Here is a 26,400-nt window from a genome sequence, read left to right on the forward strand (position 1 = left end):
TAACTAGTATTATTCACACTTTACTGATCTGGAAATTGAGCCTTTGAAAAGTTAAATAACTTGCTCAAGGTCACATGGGTGTAGTCAATCGTACAGCTGGGATTTGAACTCTAGTAACCTGATTTCAAGGGCACAGTTTTTACCACAATGCAGTGCTGCCCTGCAGGGGCTTTTAGATTTGCTAAAAGCCATCTGGTGTGGGCTGGGGACAGTTTTGCTCTCATTTGTAAAAATATAAATTGAGTAAAATAGAAAATAGCAGTATAGTACATGCAAAGAGGAGAGGACCTTGAATCATAAAATATGGGTTCTCATGCAGACTCCCCTTACTGGTTGGGGATATATGTGGTCTTACTGATTGAGTATGTGGTCTTCATCAAGTCACGTAACTTCTCAAGTTTCAATTTCCTTATCTGTAGAGTGAGAATGGCAATAATGCATACCTACTATTCTTGTGTAAAGATTAAATCAAATAAATGATGGGAAGATGTGCTATTAAATGTCACATTCCTACACAAAAGTGATTTGGTTGCTATTCTTGGGCATGGAATGGGAACAGGAAGGTGACAGTTTCTTAGCTGTCCTTGAAAATGGGAATGTTCATGATTTAGCTCCGATATATGACTTTGAAGTTGGATAGTTTCTTCTAGTATAGGCCTCATCTCTCTTCTATTGTCTTTATAGCTATAATACTTCTTTTTAAATAAATTTCCCATTTCATCAGGCAGCCAGAGTACTCCTTCCAGCACCCCAATCACCTTCTTCCACTTGAGCTTTACATTTTACACCTATGGGGGGCCATTGTGCAATTTCTTTTAGTGTTTTCTTTTGGTTCAACTACTTTTCAACTATTTCGGTAGAAGTAATATCTTTTTCTCTTATAGAATTGTGCCATCAAAATATTGAAGACCTTGCTCCTGTTTTGTATCACCATGTTGTTTCATAAATTAAGAATTTGTTTTTTATGCAGAATTATTGGTTTGTAAGAACAGAACCTACATACTAGTTTCTACATGGTATAATTATTTCTCCTCACCTTAAAATGGTTCCATAAATAAGGACACAATTTGAATATGCCACTCATTTTCTCATCCCAAGAGATGTTGGTATTTTTAACAATTGAGTCTTTCATCTAAAGAAGACTAGCTTCTCTTATAACTTAATTTATATGAAAATGAACCCCAGGTTTAAGGAGAATGGTTTCATGGTTTGAACTTGTCACCATCTCAGAACTGTCACATACTGTGGCAATACTTGTGGTCTTTGATCTAAAGAGGTATTTGAATGGAACACTGGGAAGATGAAAGGAATTTAAAAATGAATGGTTAAAAATGCATTAAACAGTTTTCTGCAGCACTCCTAGCTCCTTTGGTTCACATAGTCTTTTATTTTATGCTCCTATGCAATGCTTTCCAAAATCTTTTGACTTTGAAAAGGCTACTTTTGTCAATATTGGCTCAGTATTAGCGGTAAATGGTTATGCTATAAATATGATCTCAGTAGTTTTTTGGTTGTGCTTTCACATGTAAAATAGAAATGATATAAAGATTGGATCTCAGGAATCTTCCCAAACCCAAACTGTCATATGATTTTTATTGGGCTACACTTAGTGGCCCACTGAAGTCTCAGGACATTACTGACCTACATGTAGCCCTCAGTTCCTGTTCCTTCCAGTTGTAAATACTAATTTGGTTCTAGGATGTGAAATATTTACATCATCCTCAGGTCTATTTTACTGTCCTTGGGATTATTTCATTTACAAGACACATACAAGGGGGTCTTTTCTCCTATGAAGAAAACATATTCCCTTGGTCTTAGATGGGGTTACTGTAACTCAAAGTTGGTATCATAAATCAAGATTTTATAATTGATTCGATGAAATTACAGCTTCTTTCCAACACATTCATTCTTCCCAAGAAACAAATATTTAGAGTGAATTAATTTCATATACCTTTGCTACTAATCCAAAAATTCTTCTATAAAACACCATAACAAATAGTGCTCAAAAAGGAGAAATGGGAACAAAACTTTGTTTTCTAAGAGTATGACTGAAATAATACGGGAAAATATGATGTATAACCTCTATAAAAATCTAAGCTAAACTGAAATGTCTCCCCTTTGGTCACTTTCAGAATCAAATTTTATAAATAAGGAAAAAAAATACTGCAGGTCTCTATTTACACACTGTATAGGTCTCTGTGAAGAGGTAATATCCATCTGACAACCATTTGGTCAACAAATATATAGTAAGGAGATAAGTGTAAGAAACTAAGTCTCTGTAACAAGAAGGGTCAGAACTGGATATAAAGGTAGATAAACAGGTCATGGACTTTGAAATAAGGCCTAAATTTACCAGCTGTGTGATCTTGAGCAAATTACCTATGACCTCCCTGTGCTTAACGATCCTCATAAGTAAAACATACTGTTGTGTGGATTTAATGAGCGTACCCTTATACTTAGAAAACAGTAATGCTTCAGTAATTGGTAGCTTTGGTAGCTATTGTGATTATGTTAAAATGAGTAAGGGGTAAATAAAAGAGACTCACATGCTAGTGATTATTTTTGATAAAAAGCAAAATAAAGGCTAAAATATGGCATTGTGATATGGGGTTGGAAAGGAAGAAGTGGCTTATTCTGAGTAAGTCATGAAGGTAGGCTTAGAAGTGAAGTGCCCTCCAAGGGGGTAGCCAGAGGAGAAGCTGTGGATGACCAAGTGATCTAAAAACTGGAGAATTCCCTTGGTGGATAGGGGCCAGGCAACCTGGGCACCTACTGGCTTTGCCACCACTATTGACATGAGCTCTTGGGAGTGTGCTGAGCTTCCTTGGCTGTTGTTTCTTGTATGAAATGGGAGAATAAAGTTCCTGCAAGATGATTGGGAGGAAAAAGCAATAACATATGTACAACACTTAGAATAGGGCCTCTGCAGTTGAGAAGAAAAATTATTTGATATTATTTAGGATTTCAATATCCTAATATGGGAAGGAGACTATTCCAGCTATCCTAAGAGAAGGACACTTTACTGAGAACCAGAGAGCGATATCTATATTTAATCATGGAATGGAGGACACGTTGGGAAGAACTTAAGAGTGGTTGAAAAAGGGAATCCAGAAATAGGTATAAGAAGGATAAAAGCAACTCAAAATAAGCTCTCACTAAAAAATACCCCAATTATAAAGAGATAAAAAATATAGTCTCATGTTAAAAAACAAAAAGAAAAAACAGTCCAGCCTTGAAATGATCTTACTGTTTCCCTAAAATGCCATTTGGAAATCAATTAACTTCAGCAAAGCAATTATTGTGCACCTACTATGATGTAAGAGCTGTGACACAATTGTGCACAATGCAGAACCCACACCCTCTAAGATTTCAAGCCACAGGTGATCTGCGCACATACTGCCACAGGCAGTTTGCACATGTTAAGTGCAAACCTATTTTATGTGCACTCACACACAGAGCGTTGAATTCTTCCTGTGGGAAGAGGAATGGGGTATGAGCCTACAAGGCCTCTCCAAGGTTTCACCTCAAATGCCTACAATATGAAGTACTTCCTATAAATGGATGAGTAGAGCTGTGTGTTAGACAATAGGGAGTGGGGAGAGCTTGGAAAACTGGACAGTACCTTCTAGCTTAAAGGCATGCAAGTTCAATATATATATTTTTAATTACTATGTATAATAAAAAAAAAACCACTTGAGGCCAGTTTGCAACCTTTGCAATACACATGGGAAGTATTATTTGAGTTGGATTATGACACAGGGGTGAACATCATCAGGGAGAGAAGGAGACTAGATGAAATTCTTGAGTGGATAGATATAATTTCCTGAAAGCCAGAGATGGAAGTACGTGGAATGTGCAGCTCACTTGGTAGACGGCTCAGAGGGGACAATGAGGCGTGAAGGGCAAGATCAGCCTAAACTATAAAGCCAGAAAGGCAGTGCTAAATTCAAACTTTATGTTGAAGGCATCAAGAACCACAGCACTTATTGCTGTATATCCTTAAGTAGCATCATTTTAAGAGTTCAATGGTTTCTCAGGTCTTTATGAAAACAGATTTATTAGTATAAATGACTCTAACTAATAGCAAATGAAAAAATGTTTACTGTCCCTACAAAAAATCTGATGAAATTACCATGATGGAAAATATATGAATATTAGAAAATCAATTAAATAAAAATTTGCATATTAATAAGGATCTGGTTATTTATAGGATGAATGGGTCAGGTCATATAGATATCCAAGTCTATGTTGATTTTTTTCTCCCTAGAGCTGTAAACATATCGTCCTTAAATGACTTAATAATGTACTAATAATTAAACATTATTGCATAATACTTCTACATACTATGCACTGTCCTGAGTGTTTTATGTGTAGCCCCTCTTGACATTTCATTTAATCTTCACAAAATTCTTACTGCTATCAAGAATGTTACTACTCCATTTTGCAGGTGAAAAAACAGAGGCTAACATATGCAGTAACTTGCCCAATGAGCCAGTAAGTGAGTAAGCCAGCATTTTCCTGAGGCAGCCTCTCTCTCCAGATAAGGCACTGCTAATGCAGAGATTACATGCTCTGTATGAGCTGAAGAACAGCTAGAATTGGTCTTTCCTTCCCCACCCATTGAACTGGCTGGACATTCTCTCTTTCAGGAATGTGGTAGACTTGATCCTCCTTGACTTTCCAAGATCTCGTCTGTGCTTTCTACACTAGGCTATCCTTCTCTTTCTTAATATTGATTGATAAAACTTCCTTTAATCATAAGGGCTCTCTTAAATTCTGGCACATTTGTTACTAGACTCAACTATTGAAGGGACATGCATTTTCACTTTCTCTGCCCCTGCCCACCACCTTTTTTTGTTGTTGTTGTCTATTAGCAGACTTTTTCTAAAGCCTCCTCCAGTCTCACAAGATCTGTTTGGCAGAAGGCTTGGATTTACTCTGAGTTTGCCACTATTTCTTCATTACAGAGAAAAAAAATTCAAGTCCATCAGAAGAGAAGTCACAGCATGACATACAGCGTTTACATCCCAGAGCACTTAGTGTGGTTATTCACAGCATAACCATGGTAAGTGCAATCGGTGCTCTCTTGTGACTTACATATTGTGGCTTTCTGCACAGTTTGTTCTTGCTTAGGGATGATTTCTAAACCTGCATTTCTGGGACACCACACAGGCAGTTGTTATCTGGATCGACTGTGCTCCGCTCTTCCATCAGAAAACTTCTGCTCTCCACTTTCAGCGTACACTGTACCCAAATCAAGTGTTCCTGATGGTTTGCTAACAGTGTGGTCCTGGCCTCTCCTAAGTAAAGAGGCTAGGATGTCTTACCAGACACGAGGTAACCTACAGGTGAACACAGCTCATTTGCCAGTGCTCAGGTTGTGCTACAGCATCTTGCCCTCAATGTTCCCAAGGAGCTAACACATTACTTTTCTGTTTGTCTCAATGCACAGCTTCTCCAGAGCCTCAGGCACAGCACTTCCCAATGTCAGCAGCTCTGCCCATTCATCTTTGTTTCCTTATTTCTTGAGTAGCCTGTATCTCTTAGAGGCGAGTCCAAGTGGCTTAACCTAACATGGGGTGTGTACGTGGGAAGGATGTACTTCCTCCAAATACAGCCTATAGCTGTCTTTTCCTACTTGGCTGTAAACTTTTTTGGAGTCATCCAGTTTCTAGCATAAAGCCTTATACCTTATGATCAACAGAGAATAAATCATGTTTTAAAATTATGTATCCACCCATCTATCAAGTTTTCTAGGGTCTCCACTTTAATTTATAGAAATTGGAAGCACATTTTGAAGTGGATCATGCTGTTATTTCAAAATGCAGTGCAAATATAATGCTTTTTTGGTGGAAACCTTCAAGTTAGGTTTCCCATATTTTGTTCCTATTTTATATGTGTAAATACATGTGCATGTGCACATGTGCACATGTATCTGCATATGCACATATGTGTCTGGGTGAAGTGCATTTTTGTCACATCACATGTATAAAGGCAACATTTCTTAACAGGAGCCCAAGCTTCCTGCTTTGGCCAGGCTCCACCTAAAACCATTTCCTGTGAAATCTTCACAATCAAGTTGAGCTGTGCCAAGCAGGTAACCACATATGTAACCACATACATGCCAAGCAGGTAAACACATATGCAACCACATACAATAGCTCTTTGAGGCCTGCAGGAAGAATGTACAACAGAGCACAGAGACTGGTCAAACTAGTGTCTGCTAAAACAAACAGGCAGGAGAACCAGAAATCTGCTTTTAGGATGCAAAAATATTTGCTCAAATTAGCCAAAATAATTTCTGGTTTCAGAATCATGCAAAACACTGCAACATATTTGCAGACTCCTGTTCTGGTTACAGAGGAACAAGAACCAGATTCTAAGGTATGAGGCTGACTGTACATCCACCTTCTTAGTCATCAGTACTTGAACGAACCCCTCTAGCCTCTCTTCTCTTAATACTGTTAAGAACATCAAAGAAAATAAAGCGTGGGGGATTGCTTTGGAATCTGTAAAATGCTCTATAAATATAAATCAATATTACTATTAGTTTCTATTGGAAAACAATGCTGGGAAAGAGAAATAAAATCTCATCTTGTTCAGAATTTGCTAAGCAATTATTTAACAATTACCGCTATAGTATGGGTAAAGTGAGCTTTATTGATTTTATTCTGATCTATCCATTGTCCCCATTTTTTTGTAAAAAGAGCAATCATTTCTAGGATGGTCTGCATGAAGCTTTAGTATAATATGGGGTGTAAAAGAGAGGTATACTATCAAGTCATGACAGAAGTCATTTATGATAGATGTTTTCTTTCTTTTTGTGCAAACGTCCACACTGCAAGTTTCCTGGTCTGTGCAAGAAGCCATGTTTTCTCGTATTTGAATTATTTAGGTTACAAAGAACTATTATGAATTATATGAAGTATACAATTATATAGTAATAAATAGAATCTGACTAGATAGCTTTAGAAATCTGTTATTAATGTATTTGAGAGGAACTCAGGAAATTTAAAAAAATTAAAATAAAAAATACATGAACACATATATAGCAGAATCTGAGTGTTGATATAGAGCATGTTAGTTAGATGTAAGTAAAAAATAATAAATTATACATTTCCAGAGAAATATCTCCTATTATATGAAACAAATTCTTCCAAACTATAGGCCTTTGTATATATTTTATTAAATAGATTTAAAAATTTTAAATTAGTATATTTTCTGTATGTGACTTGATAATGCTAATATCAAAAGGCATCTTTAAGCAGTAAGACATTTGCTGAAAACTTGTATGTTACAGTAGTATTTTGTTCACCAACTTTTTTCTTATAAATAGTAAAACGGTTGCATTAGCCCAGTGCACAAGAACTTACCAAATAATCCATCTATCTATCTTTCTATCTATGCTTTAAAGAATATTTCTCCACACAGATGAAACTTGAACCTAATTACAAGATTCAGTTTTAATTCTTTTCTTTCTCATATATTATGGCCATGCACATTCTTTTGTGTTCAGTTATTTATTAATTTTTGCACCAAAAAGAAAATAGCATGGATCATAGTTGCCTACTATTTCTGGGGGGGGTCTATGCATCTATGTCAGATCCTTCCTATGAATGTTAGTGTAGGCCTCATTGACCAAAAAAGACCACCTGTGTTATTTTTGAAGGCACTTACTATCCCAGCGTATCAACAAGTTGGAAGGAGAATATCCAGTGAGGAACAATGTAGCTTTCTGTTTGCCTGTCAATCGCCTGACTGCAAGGAAAACAAATGCTTTCCCAGTTCTTACCTGCAGTGCACAACCATAGGGCCTGCATCAGGAGGGTTACAGGTTTTCACTCTCCGCAAGAAAGCTAGAAAAGGTGTCGGGTGTTCTGGAACACCATGATCAGGCCAGGCGGTGAACTGAAATTGTCTCACTTCTCTCTTCTCACTTGAACCATTCTGTGAAGTAGGAACACTGGTTGAAGTTTTCTTTTTTTAGCCTCAGGTTGTAATGAAGAATAGTCACATGGAAGAGGTAACACGAAAATGTGCTCTGGTAATTCCTCCCCCCTACCCTATACCCTTTGGGAAGACACCCTCTTTGGAGATAGAAACCTCAAGCTATTTGTAAATGACAGATACTTGCTTAGGAAGATAAAGCTCTCAGGTGAAAAGCACCACATTTTTCAGGCTTGCCTATCAAGAGTAAGAGTAGTCCTGCTGCATTTACAGGAGGAACTAGTTCTTCCTCATTTATTCTTCATTTGCTGAAACTTGCTCAGAGCACAAGTTCCATATTTACTGATAAATCGCCAGACAAGAGGAAAAATCGTGGAGCGTTAATGGAAGAATTATTTTATTCTCCACTGTTGCCAGTGGAGTCAAGATTTAAGTAAAGCCTTTAGATATCTGATTTCTCAAAAGAGGCTTTCTTAAACGGGAAGGGGAAAGGGAGGGAAAAAATAAAAGGCAAACCTTGTAAAGTGCAAATGTTCGAACACAATATGTGGCCAGATCCACGGTATCGAGCAGCGTCACTTGGACCAGCCCGTGGGTTTCTGTGCCTCTACTGGGCCAATACTGGTCACACTTCACCTAGAACAAACAAGTGATGCATTCAGGGCGGTTGCTCATCAATTTCTCTATTAGCTTTGCTTTGAGTTGCTGTTGAAGGAAAACAGCTTTTCTGCATTTCATTTTATGTTGATCTTTTTTCTGGCATGCATTCTTGTTATCTCAATATATGTAAATGACGCTCTGATGCCAATATAAACCACATTTTTCAAACTGGTAGGAATACTAAGCAATAACAGATTCAATTTTCCTGGAGAAAAATAAATTGCAGAGTGTTGCTGAATAAAATAAGGAGAGAGGTACTTGAAACTTCAGAGTACTTGAAAAGAAAATACAAATTTGTTCTGGGATATACGTTTTGGATCGCATCAGAAAGATGACACTTGGGCATTTAAATGACATGGCAAGATAGTTAGTGTTCATCCATCAAGGCTTAAAAGGCACAAGCTATTTCAGCTAGAGTTACTACAATTTCCAAACACGCTTGTTTGAAAAAAAGGAGAAATAATTTGTAAATCTATCAAAATACAATAAACAACATAGCATTTTTTAAATACAAGATAAATGGTATTTGTACCCAAAACAAATTAAATCTGTAATGTCTAGGGAAAAAAGAGCTAGCTGTCTGTGCTTAAAAACAATCTCAGAGGGTCACACACTAGCAGTGCAAAGTTTAAATAATTTAAAATTCATTCATTTTAGATGAATAATCTACAATTTCTATGTGGAGTTGAACAAAAGCACATGAAAAATATTCAACCCAATTGGTTCACCATGCAACAATGAATAATTCCCGATCTGCAATAAGCCTCAAATTTACTGAATGTGCCCTTTGGGCATTAAAAAGCATAATGAAAAATGACAAACACAGTGCTGTATTTACTAGTTTGGCCACAGGTCAGAATGTATTTAACCTTTCTATTTCAGGTTAAAAGAAAAAAAATTGGAGGTAATTCTTAACTGAAACCAACTGATATGCATTTCTGTAGGTAAAGAAATCTAGGACTATTTTATGTTGTGAAACACACTTTCTATTTAAAAAAGAAAGATTTGAAAGTTATAATCTTTGGATTTAAAACAAAAGCAATGAACTATTATTATCAGAGACACTAGAATTTTTGGTCCAGTGAGTAGAATTACTAGATAATTATTTGTTTTTATGCTGAATATAAATATTAATAGTATTCTATGAATAATATTGTAATTTTCTGTTTCATGACTATGGAACATCTGCTCCTCAAAGGACTCAGACTCTTTCTGTCTAGACACTGGACTTTTAAAATAGGGGGAGGTTTTATCCTGTACATAATCTCCTAAACAAGAAAAGAGGAAAAAGTATTACAGTGTACAAGTTATACTGAATTCACAAGTGCTATATTTCAACTGTGAGACCACATGAACATCACCTATTATATAAAAAACAAAGGTGATCCATAGTAAAATTGAACTCTGTATCTTATTAGGATTTAAAACAAAAACTTGCATGTTTCCTAGATGCACAGAATACTCTTCCACGTTTTATATTTCTGTCATATGTTTTAACTTAAAGAAAAACAACACAAGGGAAAGACAATTCTTTAAGGAAAATATGGATAGAACATGACCAGTGTGAGTACCTCTATCCTCTGAAAACCCATTAAAACCCAAGTCTTATCTGGACAGACTTAGCAAAGGAAACCACCTAAATAGAGCCAACACTACTTAAGTAGCTGTGATTCAGATGGAAAGAAAAAAAAAATCACAAAAATTAAGCCAAAAGTTCTGCTCTAAACCATGAAATAGATGTGAAGTTGAGGTCTCCCAGCAAAGGATAGAAGTAACTTTGGAGGCCCCTTTGAGAGGATGCCAGCAATGTAATGGGTTAAAGAATCGAGAGATGAAATCAAGGTCAGTTTTAGGCATTTCAGCTGGAAAGCAACCCTTTCAAATTAAAACTAACAGACCAAACCTCACAAGGACAAATATCACTGTGATGGGCACAACAGTAGCAAGTCAATGCAACATAATGACCTAAAGGTCAGTGTAATGCACTGAACCAAATTTAGTGCAATTCTATTTCAAAGCTGGGAATTGGTTACCCTCAGACCTTTTGGTGAGGTAACACAAAGGAAATGAAAGAAAGAACCATCAGCCAGCCTTTACGTGACCTCTGGAAAAATCACTCCATTATTTAGTGATTTCCCATCTTCACATCCACTCCATTCCTAATATGTAGGAAAAAATAAACTCATACTAATTATTCTCATACCTCTAGTAATAAATTTGAAACTGCCACTATTATTGGCTTAGACTCTGACACCTTTAGAAAAAAAAAACACAAAACAACATTACTATAAGGAGTAAACGTGAATATTTTTAGCTAAAACAAGAAAAGAAAAGCTTTTGTACTCATTTTAAATAATCTTACTCTTTACAAAAAAATTCTCTAAAACGTTTTAAACTTCAATGGCAAAAATTAGGAGCAATTTTTTAAAGCAAATGTATTTAAGCACTGCTGTTTTCTCTCAGGAGATAGTTCACAAAGGGAGTTGATGAAAAAATTAATATTCTAACGTATGTGCACACACACACATGGGGTCTCAGCAGTGGGATTAGAAGCTTCCCCTGAGTCTGGGGAACAGCTACAGTAAGACATCCTTCACTTCATTAGCAAGTTTCTCCTTACTTCTTTTCTTGACCTCATTCTCTGAGTAGCCTGAACAGGTTTCATCTGATTTCTGAGGGCGATACATTTAAAGGCTTACATTTACTGACAAATATTCTTTTAAGTTTTTCCTTTTGAGCCATACCCTAAACAAGCAATTTCTGAGTTCAACATTAGAGAGCAAGTGGGAAGTGTAGTAAAAAAAGAAAGATAAACAAAGAGAACAATACAAATGATTATTTCTTTCTAATTAGCTAATGCAAATGAACTAGCTCCATTTTCTCTGCTGAAATGTTTTACTGTGACCACAGACCCTTCCCCCTACCCTATTTTATTTTTCCCCCTGGGAGAAATCTCAGAAGGTATTCCTAGAGAGAGTTACTACCTGCTAGGCGTCATGCATGGAGCTGCGTGTGAGCTGAGAAGTGGAGGGGGCTCCCCAAGGTGTATATAAGAACTAAAAGGCAGGAGGCTGCTGAATGTTGATTGTTGCCTTTTCCTACTTGATAAGGAGGTGACTACAAGTGGCCTTCCGAACTGATTCACAAGAGGTTGGGCAGTCTAAAGGAGGGACCAGTAAGCTGCTCCTCTATTTCCAGGACCAAAGCCCAGAGGCCTTATCTATAAAATGGAAACAATGTCTCCAGCCTGCCAGGACTCTTGTAAGACTCAAGCTCGTGCATCTGAAACTCCAAACCAGGAGGCATTCAACAGGGAATAGCTATTTTTAAATACCAGTAAGATTTATATTCTCAATTTTTTATGCTTATTGTTGAAAACTACCTCAATCACTCTAAATGTGAAAAAAAAAAAAAGGAATATGTCATACATTCCAGCAGATACGTATTTAGGACATTTTGGCGGCAGGCGATGTGTTAGCAGCACTTGGTTTTGAAGTGAAGTGAGACACAGTCCTGTCCCCGATCCATCGGTCTTTATTGGCTAACTGTGGAGGTGTGTTTATTATTATCTTCTGGTTCTTCAAATACATAGTTGTGAGATTCCAAACAACTCCCTCACTCTACCTGGGCCCTGGTCTGCTGTAAGAAGAGAATGTGTTAAAGTCCTGGCTGGCAGAGGAGAGGGGCAAAAAACCAGCTGTGCAGCCTGAGGCTAAGGCACGTCACCCAGCAACTCACCTGAGGCCTAAGCTGAATGAGAGTTCAGATTTTGGGCTGAATTTAGGGAAGATATCTCTTTTTATTATCACAAAGTCACTAACTTTATGTGCTAAGTTTTCATTTCTCCATAATTATGGAGAGAACAGGCTGACAGTCACTAAATGTATGCTATGGAAGTTCATTCATTTTCCCTCTTTCATGGCTAACTATTGAAAGCAAGATGATGGAATGATAAAACCTATTTAAATGAATTCAAAAGAAACAATTGTCACTGGCCACGTCTCCTAGGAGTTGTACCCAGCAGGTCTGCTGACTGCGCTCCGGGAATCCTTCCTGTTCCAGGTGCACTTCCACACGGCCTATCCTGGAAGTGCCTCGGACATCATGGGCCCTCAACAAGTGGAAACCGACTTTATATTCAACTGTACTGTGGGCTAGGTCGGCTTATTTTTGAATTGCCCAAAACTTCCTGAGAACAAAGCTGCCTCGTTTCAATCTCACGAAGGCTTACTGAGCGCGGTGGCGTGGTGAAGTGTCGGAATCCCACGGGCAACACACCAACCCCTCCAGGGGTCCCAGCATATCACTAACACAACATGCATTTACCACCTGGGGCTTTGAAAAGCCTGCCTAGGGCCAACTTATTGAGCCAAAGAACGACTTAGCATAGACAATAAATGACACATGGGCACCCACGACTGTTGCTGAAAGTAACTGGAAATCACTATCTAGGAAGTTCGGGCAGAGGACTCTTCTGCAAGGCGAGGACGGCGAGCACGCTCCCGTTAGAGAAGGCAATGACGTTGTTATTGGGGATAAGGAAATGTTACTACACACCTACTGATACACATTTTAATAAAGGAGAAGGCAATGAAAGAAAGTTTCAGATAAATACTAGGAAGTATTTTTGTGGACAGAAAAATTATATGCTAAACTATTTATTTCTATACATTGTAATATCTCTTTTGGTGGTTTTAAAAACCACATTTAATAGTTGATTTTTTTCCAAAATGAGGACAGAGACCGTCTCAATGATTCTATTCTCTTTCAGCAATAATGTCATTCTCTCCACTCAACTAATTGTAGCCACATCTAGTTTCAAACGGCAAAGCTGTGTGGTTTGTGTATTTCCCCTTTTTATTTTCTCTTTGTGGAACACTATTGAGTAGAGCATCAAGGGCAGAGGAATATCTGAAGTGAGATGTTACTAAAGCATTTGACTACAGTAACAGCTTTTCATAAGTAAAATCATTAGGGTTGAAAAAATTCTCCTCTAAGTAAGCCAAATGGCACAGTATAAAACTGCTTATCCATTCATTGAACCATTCATTTTCTAAACCATTTATTCATTAAAAAAATTGATATTTCCTTTTGTTTGATATGTGCTATAGACTGAATGCTTCTATCCCCTTAAAATTAATATGCTGAAGCTTAATCCCGTACGTGACAGTAGTAGGTGCTCACACTGCCTTTGGGAGGTGATGGAGCCCTCCTGGGTGTAAATTTGTGCTTTGTAAGAAAGACCCCCGAGAGCTCCCTTGCCCCTTCCACCGTGAGAGGATACAAGAATACAGTTTCTGAGATTCAGGAAGAGGAGCGTCACCAGATACTAAAAACGCTGGCCCCTTGGTCTTACACTTCCTAGCTTCCAAAACTGCGAAAAATAAATTGCTCTTGTTTATGAGCCACCAGTCTATGACATTCTTTTACAGCAGCCCAAGCAGACTAAAGCAGCATGTCTGCCAGAAGCTAACACAGGGAGTTGCACTAAACTTTTTCAAACGACTTCCTCCATCACATGTGTGAAGCAGCCCTTTGCCATGGCCAGGTAGCACTTGGACATGAGCTCTTCCCACAGGGCTAGGACCCTTAGAATTTGCACCTCAGCCCCAAACACTCATGGCAGTGGTTGGGTGTCCCGCAGAGCTCTGCTACCACCTCTGTACTGTCCGGTGACAATACTCATGTATCACTGCCACTGCGCAGTGACATCAGGTGACTTAAAGTTTCAATGAAAGGATAATTTCTGTATAAAACATTGATACATTTCAATCTGAATGACCTATACAACTATACTGGTGCTTACCAGCTAAACATCAACCTTGCCTGAGATTAGAGATTAACCCACATTTCTCAAAATCTTAGAAATGGATGAACCTAGCCTGGAAGTGCTATGAAGATGATGTGGCAAATGGGAGGGACTTTGCACAAAGTTACAAGGAGCAAAGTCACATCTCCTTCTACCCAGTCCAGCTCTTTCCTTAGTCCGTCATGCCTCTAATTCACTTTAGTAGGAATGTTTGGAGCCAGAGTCTGTAGGCTGCCATTTTAAACAGAGAAGGTGGGGTGGTGAAAGAAGGGAGAAAATCCAGGAAGCTAACACACAGAAATTCGTGGGATTCTTTCTCTTTTATCTGACACTGTGTCTGTTGACAAAAGAAAACCAAGAGTGTGGAACTTGCTAGATAAGGACGCAAACATCCTTCAGGATGCCGGCATGAGCATCACTCTTTTTGTTGTCAGCGTCCTGTTTACATTAAGTATCCACCACTTTTCAAAAACAATCTCATATATCATGCAGACTCCAGAGGCAAAGTCTGTGCTGCCGTTCGTATGGCTGCCTGAGGAAAACACAGCTTCTGTTACCCTAGATAGACAGAGCTTTAGGCTGCAGCTCGAGAAATTAATGTTCAAGGCCTTTGGCGCTTCCAGTGCTATTTAGGAAAGGACAAAGACCTGGCATTTGGAAAGCATTTGCTCTTCACTAAACTTACCGAACCTTGACAAACCAGAGGGGCCAAGAATCAGTCTGCCACTGGCCAAGGCTGGGACTTCCAAGGCCACTCACAGCAATGAAAACAATAACACTCCCATTTCTAATCTTCCATGGGATTCTGCCAACTTTTAACCCAAAAGGACCTCACCATCTGAAAAGAATCTCAAGGGTTGTTTTACAGGAAAACAAGAACATGTTTGATCAGAATCTCCTTTTCTGCTTCTTTTTGCCTAGATTTGCCCTCTTAGCCACAGAATCAAACGTGAATGCGTCTCCATCTCACCTTCATTCTCTGTCGGGGTACATTTACCAAGGTGATATTCTAGGACAGGGGAGGACTTAGGAGGCTGAGGGAGTGGCCAGTACGTCAAAAGTGCTCCACTGGCCAAATGGCAAGTGTCTGTATTCTAATTCCCCAGACTATTAACAGTGTACTTAACATCAGCCTCATCCCTCAGCCTTGATGGCATCTAACCTCCATTCATTAGCACCACTAACAGCAAAATTTAGTGGAGCAGGGATTTTCCCATTCTGTGGTCCAAGATCAACTAAAATCATGATGCATAAAACATTTTCTCTGCTAGAGTGATGGCGCTATCAACTGGGCTGCATGATTCCCTACCTGGGAACAGAAAATGTGGTTTAGATAGTTTGGAAACCAAGTACAGAATTCCTCACTTCTAATCCTATGTTTCTACCAGTGATCAGTGGGGCTCACATTAGATGCCAGCTCAAATCATGCCTTATTTGCTGAGTGTCAAAATTTTACTCCCCATCCTCAACATCTAGAGCCCTAAATGCCACCACAATAATATCTCTTTAAGTGAATCCACTCCCACCATGAAGCTTGCAAGACAACAAGTAGCGAAAACAGTCAGTGACTGAAGGCCAGCTGGTGAGGACAAGTGAAGGCCAAATACTCTTTAACCTCGGTTCAGCCATTTCAGTCAGATGCTAATCAGGGCTGCTTGAGAATTTTTCAGACCTGAAGTTGACGCATTCCTTCTGTCTTGTGAACTTCAAGATGGGAAACAAAGCAGAACAGAAACAGCAGAAAGCAAACAGATGAAGGGAAAAAAAGTGGGTAGCCACCCACAAAATAACAGAGGTTCCTGTGCCAGGAGTCACCTCGGAGACTCCAGCTCTTCAAGGGAGGCTGCGAACCGTCTGTCTCAGTTGCCCACAAATAACCCCCTTGGAGTGGAAATCCCAGCTGCATACGTTTTACTCTCCTACCAGCACCTCATTTTTTCCGAATTTTTTTCCCCCTCCATGTGGTTGCCCAGACCAATTCATGGGCTTATGGGCATGTTATGAAACATGGAAACAATTAGAGACTGCATTTTAGGGCACCAAAATGGCTTGCTATGGAATCAAGGAACTACGCAGAACTTGAGAGGATTTGGCAAAAAAAGATAGAAACTGTGGAATAAAACCCACTGACAGTGTCTCGTGTCACACAGTATATTCTACAAGGCTTTAAACTGATCTGTATGTGTCCAGGCCGCAATCGTACTTTACCTTCAAAATCTCCAGTGTTAGCTTTATGCTTTGTTTTGTTCCTTTATGTGTCTGAATGAAACTAACAGAAACTGTTCAACATACACATTGTCTCTTCAGGGTTGAAAACAATATGTAAGCTACACAAATAGTCTTCTCGGTTCAGTTTGGATTTTTTCAAGGCCACATTTGAGAGGGAGTGACAGCATTTGAAAAATCAAAGAACTTAAGTTTCCAAAAGACTGCTTGAAGTAAGGGCTTTCTTAGCCATCCACGGTGCTGTAAGAACAGTTAGTTCTCTAAAGAGAGGCCAGGGAAACTTCTCATACACGCTAAGGAATCCAGGAGCCTCTTGAGGGAGCTGTTCTAACTGGTAAAGATTACAAGCACTGCTGCTTAATCAGCTACAGGCCAGCGTGTCACGGTGAGAGTGAGCGAGCCAGGCCGCAGTGAAATGGGCAGCTGGGAGACACAGGAAGAGGTTCTAAGGCTGGGGAGGAGGGAGGGATTCCCAGTATCATCACACAAATAAAAATGGGGCGGGAGAATGCAACCCTGAACTGAAAGGAAATGTGGTGTCAAGAAATAGATGATCTTCAGTGACAGGTGTTATTCCATGTAACTCACGCCAATATTTATTACTATCTTCATATTGCATTGCTTCAAGATGTGGTTGCAGTGAAAGCAGCAGGCAGAATGTTCTACTGTTGTCTACTTACAGCCTGATAAACAAGTTCCCTGCCTCAGTTTCTCCCTTCTGGAGATTCTGTCCTGGGGAAAGGCAAGTGCAGAAGGTTCTGAGCTATACTCTCCTTTTGACCATAACACACAGGTGTGCTACACTGGGTGGTGGTGGGCAGGGTTCACCCGGTACAGTGACTCTGTAGGTGTAAGGACTCAGTGCCAAACCACACAGAAGCAAGCTCATTTTATTGAGGAACAAAATGTGATTTGGAAGCCAACTTTTGAGGAAGCTGAAGTAGTGATGGTAAAGCCTTCAACTCCTCTCTCTCAACCAAACAGTAACAGTTGAGACTCATTGAGCCACCCTGTCACATTCCTTATTTCACTCAACATCTATAGTAATCTTATGTAATTCAAAAAAATAGAACTAGGACTTTGAGCAACTTGTTTGTTTTCACATCACCAATAAGCCCTAGAGTGGGCATCTAAACCCAGACCTTTAACTGCAAGGCTCCCCTCCCTAAACTACATCATGCAGCCTCCCTTCTCTCCGCTGGGGTATCCCCTGGCAGTCTTCTATAAGATGCTATCTTCTCCTCCCTTTCCTCCTCTTCTCTTCCCCACCCCACATCTCCAGTCAACAGGTATTCCTGTGTGCAAGTATTCTGCAATACACAAAAGTGTTTATGCATTTATACATGTTTTTTTTCATACACCAAGGGGATAAATATTATTTCAGGAACCTGACCCTTAATCAAAATGATGAAATTTCAGGCTTCAGCCCTTAGAGAGGTGATTTGTTCAACTGCCTGGCTACCTCCTTTTATGAGGGAGACTACAGGCAGTTCCCAGGTAAAGCCAGGCTAGTTCAAATGTTTGCTCCAAAGCTGGCTGCTGGAAAGTGAGGATTCCTGGAGTCCCCAGACCAACCCACATAACCCACATAGTTCCTAAGGTGTGGAGTGATATAAGCAGTAACAACTAGTCACTATTTGTAACACTGTTTCTAGATTGAAACTCAACCCAAATTCTTGTTTGAGAATCCAGGAATGCCTTCCCCTTTCTCCCTGGAACTTTAGGTGAAAGAGCAACTAGGTAGGGAAAAGGTGAGGTGGATGAAAAGGAGAGAGATGGAAGAACATGTGAGATGATTTGAGGGGCCAATGGTTTGTTATGTCTCTGCTTGGCATTTGGTCATTTATTCTTGAGTGTTCTAGCTTGGGGGACAAAGGGCTCTTGGGCCTCGGGGTCAGGGCTCATTTGTGTGGTCAGAAAGATGATACTGAGACTCAGTAGTGGCTCATACAGGTCATTACAAGTTTGGGTGCAGGCCGAATCACCACAGCATTTTAACTGGCCTCCTTAGGCCATCTAACAAAGGAGAAAGCTAACTTGCGAGAGCAAAATGTAATTAATGAAGGAAGCAAACAAAGGTTCACTTAGTAACTTCAAAATAAGCCCCTCTGTCTGAGGTAGGGGGGAAAAAGGTAGCCTGCAACATAAAGATAAACTGCAGGTATTTAAGTCACAATGCCTTTTGCCAAGAACTGCTCATTATCATCAGATGCTGCAGTGGGGCCAGTTAGAACTAACTTTATTATTAGAAGCAATTAGGGAGAAAAGGGGAAGAATTGCATTTGGTTATTTCAAAACAAGTTTCTGGGCACGGTTGGTTTAATGAAGGCCTGCAGTGTCAAGATAAAATGTGTGTTTTACAGAAAACAGCTTTTGCAAATGACTGCTTGTTACCAGCCTGTATCTCCAGGCAGAGCAGACCGGGTAGTTTGGATGTACATGCCTGCTGTAATATAATAGTGCAGCTGTCTCAGCATTACCGAAGTGTTAACAGGCAGTGTAGCCTCATGGTTAAACACCCGTGTGTTGGAGCCAGACTGTCATTCCTAACTCTGACCTTGGGTGACCTTCTCAAATGTTCTGGCCTTAGTTTACTTATGTGCAAATGGGAGATCATAGTGTTATCTCACAAAGTTGTGATACATCAATGCACTTAATATGTGTTAGACATTATTAACAGTTATATCTACGGATCATTTGGGTGGGGGGTTGTTTTTAAAGAAAGGGTTTGACACAGGGTTTATCCCGAGTACTAAGCAGTAATAGATCCATTAATAACTTTTGAATTGAGCTCACATGTAAAGAATGACAGAGATATGTGTCTTCATAGTCATAGAAGTTTTTACCTGAAGTCATTTCAGATAATAATTCTATAGAATTCGCATGTTTGGAAAAGATCGGATTGCTTTTTAGGTTTGCTAAAACAGTTGTGTACCATATCCATTGATTTCCACCTTTATGGAAACAGCTGGGACTTTTTATATTTTCCTAAGTCTGGACCTTTCCCTTATAAACTGCACAGGCAGCCTTAAATTCTTCCCTCACATCACACCTGGGCTGAGAGAAACTGCTGTATATGGAGCTTAGAAGACCATTTAAGAAACCTCAGCTGCCACACAACCAATGGGGAGCTGGGCTTTGGCTTCCTTCTAAACATCCTTTTTGAGACGACTGTGACCTCAAAGAAAGAAGCCTTGCACTGCTGGTTTCAGACTCTTCCCCACACGTCCCACTCTGCAGGGACAGTGTGTGCTGTCCTCAGTGATTTTTCAAAGAGTCCATTATTTCTCAAGGTTAAAGACTGGTTTTCATCAGATGGCTACAATATTTGCATATTCACTAGGGAATATGGCAACTGCCTAGCCATTAATGTTTTAGTTTTGCAAATCAACAGCACTTAACTAATGCGCCATGCACCATAATATTGGACCCACATGATGAATAAAATTGCTTTCTTGGACCTTAATAAGCAATGACTCCATTATTTAAATCTATTCATTTGGAGAAGGCTAAACTAGTAAAACGCCCTCTACACATTTATGTGTTTTCTCAGCCGTGTATTAACCCACATCATTTTTCTGGCTGCCCTGACTTAATTTATGCTAATTTGAATAATTCAAATAAAAGCCTCTTTCACAGAACTTTAGATCTCACACTGTAGATCGTGAGGAAGAAAAAACTGAACATAGTGGGAAGGACATACTGTGGGATTCTCAAAAATGTCTGTGTGTTCTTGTTCAATGTGAGTTTTAGAAAAAGGGTCAAGCTAAAACTTCTTTTCTTTAATGAAGTTGTCACTTTTTTGAATATTACTTTTTTGAATGAAGCAATCATACACATTATAATGAGAAAATTTCCTTTCTGGAAGACTCAAAAGAGTGGTTTAATCAGAGTTTCTGATGCCCATTCACAATTAGCATATGTTCTAGAGTCAAAGCATAAGGAAAGGTTAGATTTTGAACAGGTAAAATATGCAACACAGGACAAATTTTAAGAGGGAAAAGGAAGATATTTCTTCTTACCCTGGACCGTTCTTCTAGTTTTGTCATCATAACGACAGTGGCACTCCTCTGCTCCCATATCATCCTCCAAAAGTCCCCAAATGTTTCGGGGAGAGCCCCTTGTGTGGCAATATAGGCATTTTGTTTCCTATAGCCATCTATGTAGTTGGCATTCACATAGTCACTTCCTGGGATGCCTGTAAAACAAGAAGCGTTAATATATCATGAGAAGAAACATCCTAGTAGCAATGTTACATTGATCAGTCCAGAGGAGTTATAGTATATTAAAATTTGGCTTTTAGGCAAGATTAAAAACAGGTCTTATCAGACCCATCATGTTAAGGAATGCAGTGTTGGAGAACTGGAGCATTATACTAGGACACGGTGGCCTACCAAAGAAAAATAAAACACAAATGATTGCCCTACAATGCCTTTTCTCTCACATACTGTTTGTGTTTCTATTGCATCAGCAAAAGAGAGTTTTCAAAGGAGGATAAACAATTAGTCACATTCCTCAGTCATGTTCCTCCTCATTCCCAGCCAGAAAATAAAATAATGCCTATGCCTGAAGATGCAGTATAGGCTGGAGCATGTCGTAGTCGTGAGGACGTTTCTGCAGATTTAGCTAGCAGGGAGGTATCCTCACATCAGCTCTATGAAGTAAGTCCTGTCAGGATCTTCCTTCAGCAAAGGAGAAAACTGAGGTGCCCAGAGACTGACAACCTTACTTAAGTTCACGGCATCTGGTTTAATTATAGGCAGTTTGTCTGCTGTGTCTGCATCTTCACCTCCACAGAAGACTGCTTCTCACTCAGACTTCACAGGCTTGTTGCACCATGTGAACCTCTCCTTGGATTACGACAGTTGCCTCCTAATTGATTGTCCCACATCTACTTTCGTCCTTTGCAGTCAGGTCCCTATCTAGCATGAGAATAAATTTTAACAATATATTCCAGACGCTGGAACTACTCTTAGAACCCAACATTGGTTTGCACTTGTATTTGAAATAAAATCTAAACTCTCAACAATAGCTACAAAGCTTTGTACTTCACCAGACACATCTCGTTTCACTCACCTCTTCTAAATGCTAGACACTGACCTGCTTCAGTTGTTTGAAAACACTGCTCTCCTCCCTTGGTGCTATCCCACATGCTGGAACACTCTGTCTCCTTCCCACTGCACAGAACGCTCAGCTTCCATCCTGGGAGGCCTGCCATTGATACCCTGGGACCTCAGAACTCCCTTGACAAACCTTTATACTACTTTCACACTGTACTTATACATTTATTTATTCCCTTGTTTGTTGCCTGCTTTGACTTCTACACACATCTTTTATTCACCTTTGCTATCTACAGTGGTCAAAAGAAACTTGCTCAGATTCAACATTTAATAAGTTGCAGAACTACAATTTAATACAGATGCTCTGATTGAAAGTCTAATTTTTCTGCAGGATGATTCCTTTAAGAGGGATACAGGCAAGTCTGAGCTTCTTCCAAAGAGAGTGGCCAGAGTGAGTAAGGAAATCAAAACTGTCTGACATGAGAAAGGAATACATTGTATAGTCTGGCAACAGAAAAGGTCAGGGTTGGGATAAGAGCTGCTTGTGAGTATTTGAAGACAGGTTTAGGTTTACTTTGTTGAGACTCAAGCTTTTCAATTCTGAAGGATTTAACTAGAGAGAGATGGATTTCATCTCCAATATAATAAAGCATTTTAAAATTGTCTGACTCAAAAAAAAAGGAATAGATTTCCTTGGGAGGTAATGAGTTGCCTATCCCTGGAGGGGAACAAGCACTTAACAGGGAACTCAGCATGACAAGGGAGGTATAGCACTGGAACCTGTGCATGGCCCCTTCTTGCCCTAGGAAAATACAAGTCCTGTATTCATAAGAAAAAATATTTTCTTTGTAATGGAACATATGTTCCCAAGCTAAAATTGTTATATTTCACTGATTGCCACATGCAATTACTTTGATGGCTTTTCTGATTCCAGTCATAAAACTGATCTTCTCAAGAAAAGTAATGAAAGTCAGACGGAAACCACTGGGCTCCTAGATGAACACATGGATATGGAACACCACCAGCGTGGTGACAAGCCTTTTGAGCAAAAACTGAAATGCACAGTAGGTTGTAACATTATTCATCTATTACAGCTACTCAGGAAGCAGTTGGGGTTCTGGCAGCTCTTTGTTGATAAAGATCCTGTTCCTCCCTGACACCAAATTACTGTAGATTCAAAGGACAGTTTAAATAAAGTCCTCAGGTTACAGCCACTGGGAAGCATGCATATCTACACGGCCACAGGATTTGGTACAGAGCCAGCAATGAATCTATGTTACAACACAAGAAAAGCCCATTCTCAAAATTCTAATTCAGCAGTTACCAACACTGAAGACTTGATGAAAAAGATTCTGGTTAACGGCCTCACTCGGCTGCTAATACACAGAAAATTTTTCTTCAGGAAAATCCAAAATGGAGAAATCTGGATTAGTGACTCAAAAAAATGTATCAGTTGGGCACTGTGTCACTTCCCCCTCATCAAGGATAAGGTGTGTTTGAGCAATGCATCCGAGGACAGGAGGAGGACATGAGACTCACACTGACCTGACGGGAATCAGACCCATTCAATATTATTGTGTAAATTTCAAGCAGTTATTATGAATTGTTTTTTGACATACTGCTCAAGTTTGAAAAAAAAAAAATTATTATTTTTTTTAGGGGCAATGGATTGCTACTGAATAGTGGTTGTACTTTCCAGGGGTTAAAAAACAAAAATTCTGTCCCTAAACTAGTAGGCACCTGTTATAAATACTGTATCACCAAATGCTTTATGAATATGGGACTTGATATTTTGAAGAGAATTGAAAACAAAAATTCAGTGCCTGGTAGAGCTCATTATTAGGCTAATGTTTACATCCTGGAAATAATGCCAAGGCTCCTCTTCTATGCTGACACTTGTTTACAAAAGATACTACTTGGAATGAAAGCCTCCTTCTAGCAAATTCCTTTTCCCACTCTACCAAAAAGACATTTCAGGTAAGTTCTTTCTTACATGTCCTTTACAATGTGGAGATGCGAGAGATGGCTTTGTTCTCTAGAAACTCTAAGATCTAATGTGTCCTGTATTCATACAACCTAACATAACAAAGTCTGTAGAAAGATGAATGAGAAAAGATTTTAGAAAGGATGGTGGCTTGCCCTTCTCAAAGTATTAACCCCAGCTTGGAAGCTAAAGTTCATTAAGGAGCAGTGTGTTTCAAGTAGATGAGACCTCAGTTTTCAATGTGACATATTTAGAAATATTGGTTGACCAACCCCATGAAGAAAAAATACAACATGCTGCTTTTCCAAGTGTTTTGGTGTCATGAAATGCTTCTTTAGTAGCTCCTGATTGTGATTTCTGCCAGGAGGCTAGATCAAAAAAATTCTCTCACTTTTTTATGGGTGACCTTCTCCAAGTAATGCACATTTGTTTATTTAATTTTCAATTATCTGCCTTATCCAGAAAATGATTTGCATTTGCTAATGCAACACTAATCAGAGCGCACTACTAATCTAAGAGAAGTGTGTGAGAGCTAACTGAATTCCTCTGGGTCTGTGATGGATAGAAATCTAACTTAAAATGCAGTATTGAAAGAGTACAGAATTATAACAAATCAGCCGTGTCTATTTCTTGGTGTCAAGGAGACTGTTGTCCAATTTGATGATAATAATGGGGCCAGTTTGTTTCCTTTTCGTTTGGGCTGGGGGTTAAAACAACAAAATCACCAGAGATATCTGTCTTTAGCTTGTCATAGGGCAAAAACCTTAATACTGGACTTTCTCTAGGAACTGTCTCTGGAGTCGGTTGATCGTAACGTCATCGTTCAAGGGAACAGCTTATATAAAAAACTTTATCTTTCCTATGAATACATGGCTTTCCTACATTTATAAAGGCGAGTTATACGATTTCCCATGCATTGTTAATTAATTGTAGTCCAATTAATTGTAGTCATGTAAACAGTTTCAACCTTAGTAATAATTATCATTCTAATATTGTAAGTGAGAAAACTGAGGCTAGATGTGACATATTTTACATGCCCCTTTCCCATGTCACAGTATATTTCATCTGTCAATGGACTGCTCTTTTTTTTTTGGTGCTTCAAAATACTACCTCCACACTTTATACTGGGTCTTGCAGCTTTGGGTAAACTAAACTTGGAGCTGTAAAACTCAAGCCTAACAGAGACTGAGAGGAGGTGACGGACTGGAAGAGCTGTGCTTGTGTGGTCTTCACACAGAGCAGGCCTCAGCAAACAGCTATTGGAACAGAAGTAGGCCGATTTTAGGCTCTCCTTTTATTTGCTGGGAATTGCTGGTTATAGCTTTTAGTGGGAAAATAAGTGCGGGCAAGGACTTGGGGTTCCACTTCTCAAAGTATTCCTTTAAGTCTGCAAAATTTTGGAAAGTTATCATGAGTTCAACATTCTAGGAAATTCTTTACATAAGCATGGGATTAAGAGGACAGGGCTTCACGGCATTGTTCCCAGGTGTGTTTTAATATTAACAGAGGAGAGAAATCCTTGGAAAGGTGAAGTTACTCTGTTTGAAAGAATATTCATGATGAATAATTCATTCATACTGAGAAATGCTTTCAAATGTTGAAAGCATGCTGAAATGTCAAAGAATATACTCTCTGAGCTGTTTTGTCATGATTGGGTTAAAATATGTTTTTTCTGTTAATATGAGGAGGAGGACTAATCAGGTCATGTGGTTCTACTAAAAAAAAAAATCCAACTTGCTTTGCATTCCATTTTTTGGGTCAGCAGATAATTTAATCCAAAAATACTTCTTTTCTTAGTGGCGTTTTAAGTTAGGAAAGTTTTGTAATAAGGCCTTATGCTCTGATGTTAAGTGAAAAAAGGAGGACTCAAAACAGTACATTATTTTATCAATGTGAAGTTAAATAAACATAAAGAGTATCTGAGTACTTTTGTATCACTCCACACTGTAGGGAAAGTTACATGTTCTTTTAACGTCCTGGGACAAGACTAAGCACTTGCTGAGAATTTAGAGAAATTGGCCAGGAAACCTGGAACCCTGTTTAGGGCGGCTGGTATTTGCTCTGCAATATTTGGGCAGTTGTTCAGCTTGCCCAGACCTCTGATTGCTTATCTGCCAAACAAGGTGTGTTGGATAAATTGATTCCCTCAAGTGCTTTAAATTCTAAAATAAGAAGTCTCTCTGTGGTATTCTTAACGTTCTTGGACTTGGAAATCTATGGAAAATTATTTTAAGATGGAGGCTTTGCATCTCTCAGATTAGGTAGGAACATGCTCTGATGCTCTTTCAAGCTGATTCCTATTGCTTTTACTGCTCATGTGTTGAAATAACATTTTTCCAGGTGACTGATACTTCAAATCTTGATTAGAATCTGGTAGGGTAAAAAGCAAACAAATTCAAAATCAAGAGTTAGTGGTGGAACTAGGCTAGTACGTGGTCTGTTCATAGAACACAGCTCTCCTAGGATGGTGGAGGTGAGACTGAGTACAAGGCAGCATAGAAGGAAGGCGGAATGCCGTCCATCGCTCCAGTGGACAAACTGTTGCTGCAAACCAGAGCTGCCCGTGGGCCTCCAGCCACACTGATTCTGCTCCAGCTCGGTGGGCATCAAAATCCAGGCACTCTTAATCCCTTTCATGTCTACAAACCCGTAATGAAGGTTGTGTCAAAAGAAAGTGTGTATTGGTAAACCAGTTTATCCCTTTCCTAAGGCAG

The 26,400-nt window shown here is 39.2% G+C and overlaps 1 protein-coding gene across 26 annotated transcripts in view; it reads right to left on the reverse strand.

Moving 5' to 3' along the window:
- PTPRD (protein tyrosine phosphatase receptor type D) overlaps positions 1-26,400 on the reverse strand; it is a 1,529,902-nt gene that overhangs the window by 44,499 nt on the left and 1,459,003 nt on the right. For all 26 annotated transcript variants that reach the window (XM_057498672.1, XM_057498671.1, XM_057498666.1 and 23 more), the window contains 3 exons: positions 20,665-20,840; positions 8,464-8,583; positions 7,793-7,947 (listed from right to left, as the gene is read on the reverse strand). In XM_057498672.1, the coding sequence (XP_057354655.1) occupies positions 7,793-7,947; positions 8,464-8,583; positions 20,665-20,840 (451 nt within the window). The remainder of the gene's footprint in view (positions 1-7,792; positions 7,948-8,463; positions 8,584-20,664; positions 20,841-26,400) is intronic.

The sequence above is a fragment of the Manis pentadactyla genome, chromosome 3, assembly GCF_030020395.1.
Source record: "Manis pentadactyla isolate mManPen7 chromosome 3, mManPen7.hap1, whole genome shotgun sequence".
Classification (NCBI taxonomy): Eukaryota; Metazoa; Chordata; class Mammalia; order Pholidota; family Manidae; genus Manis; species Manis pentadactyla.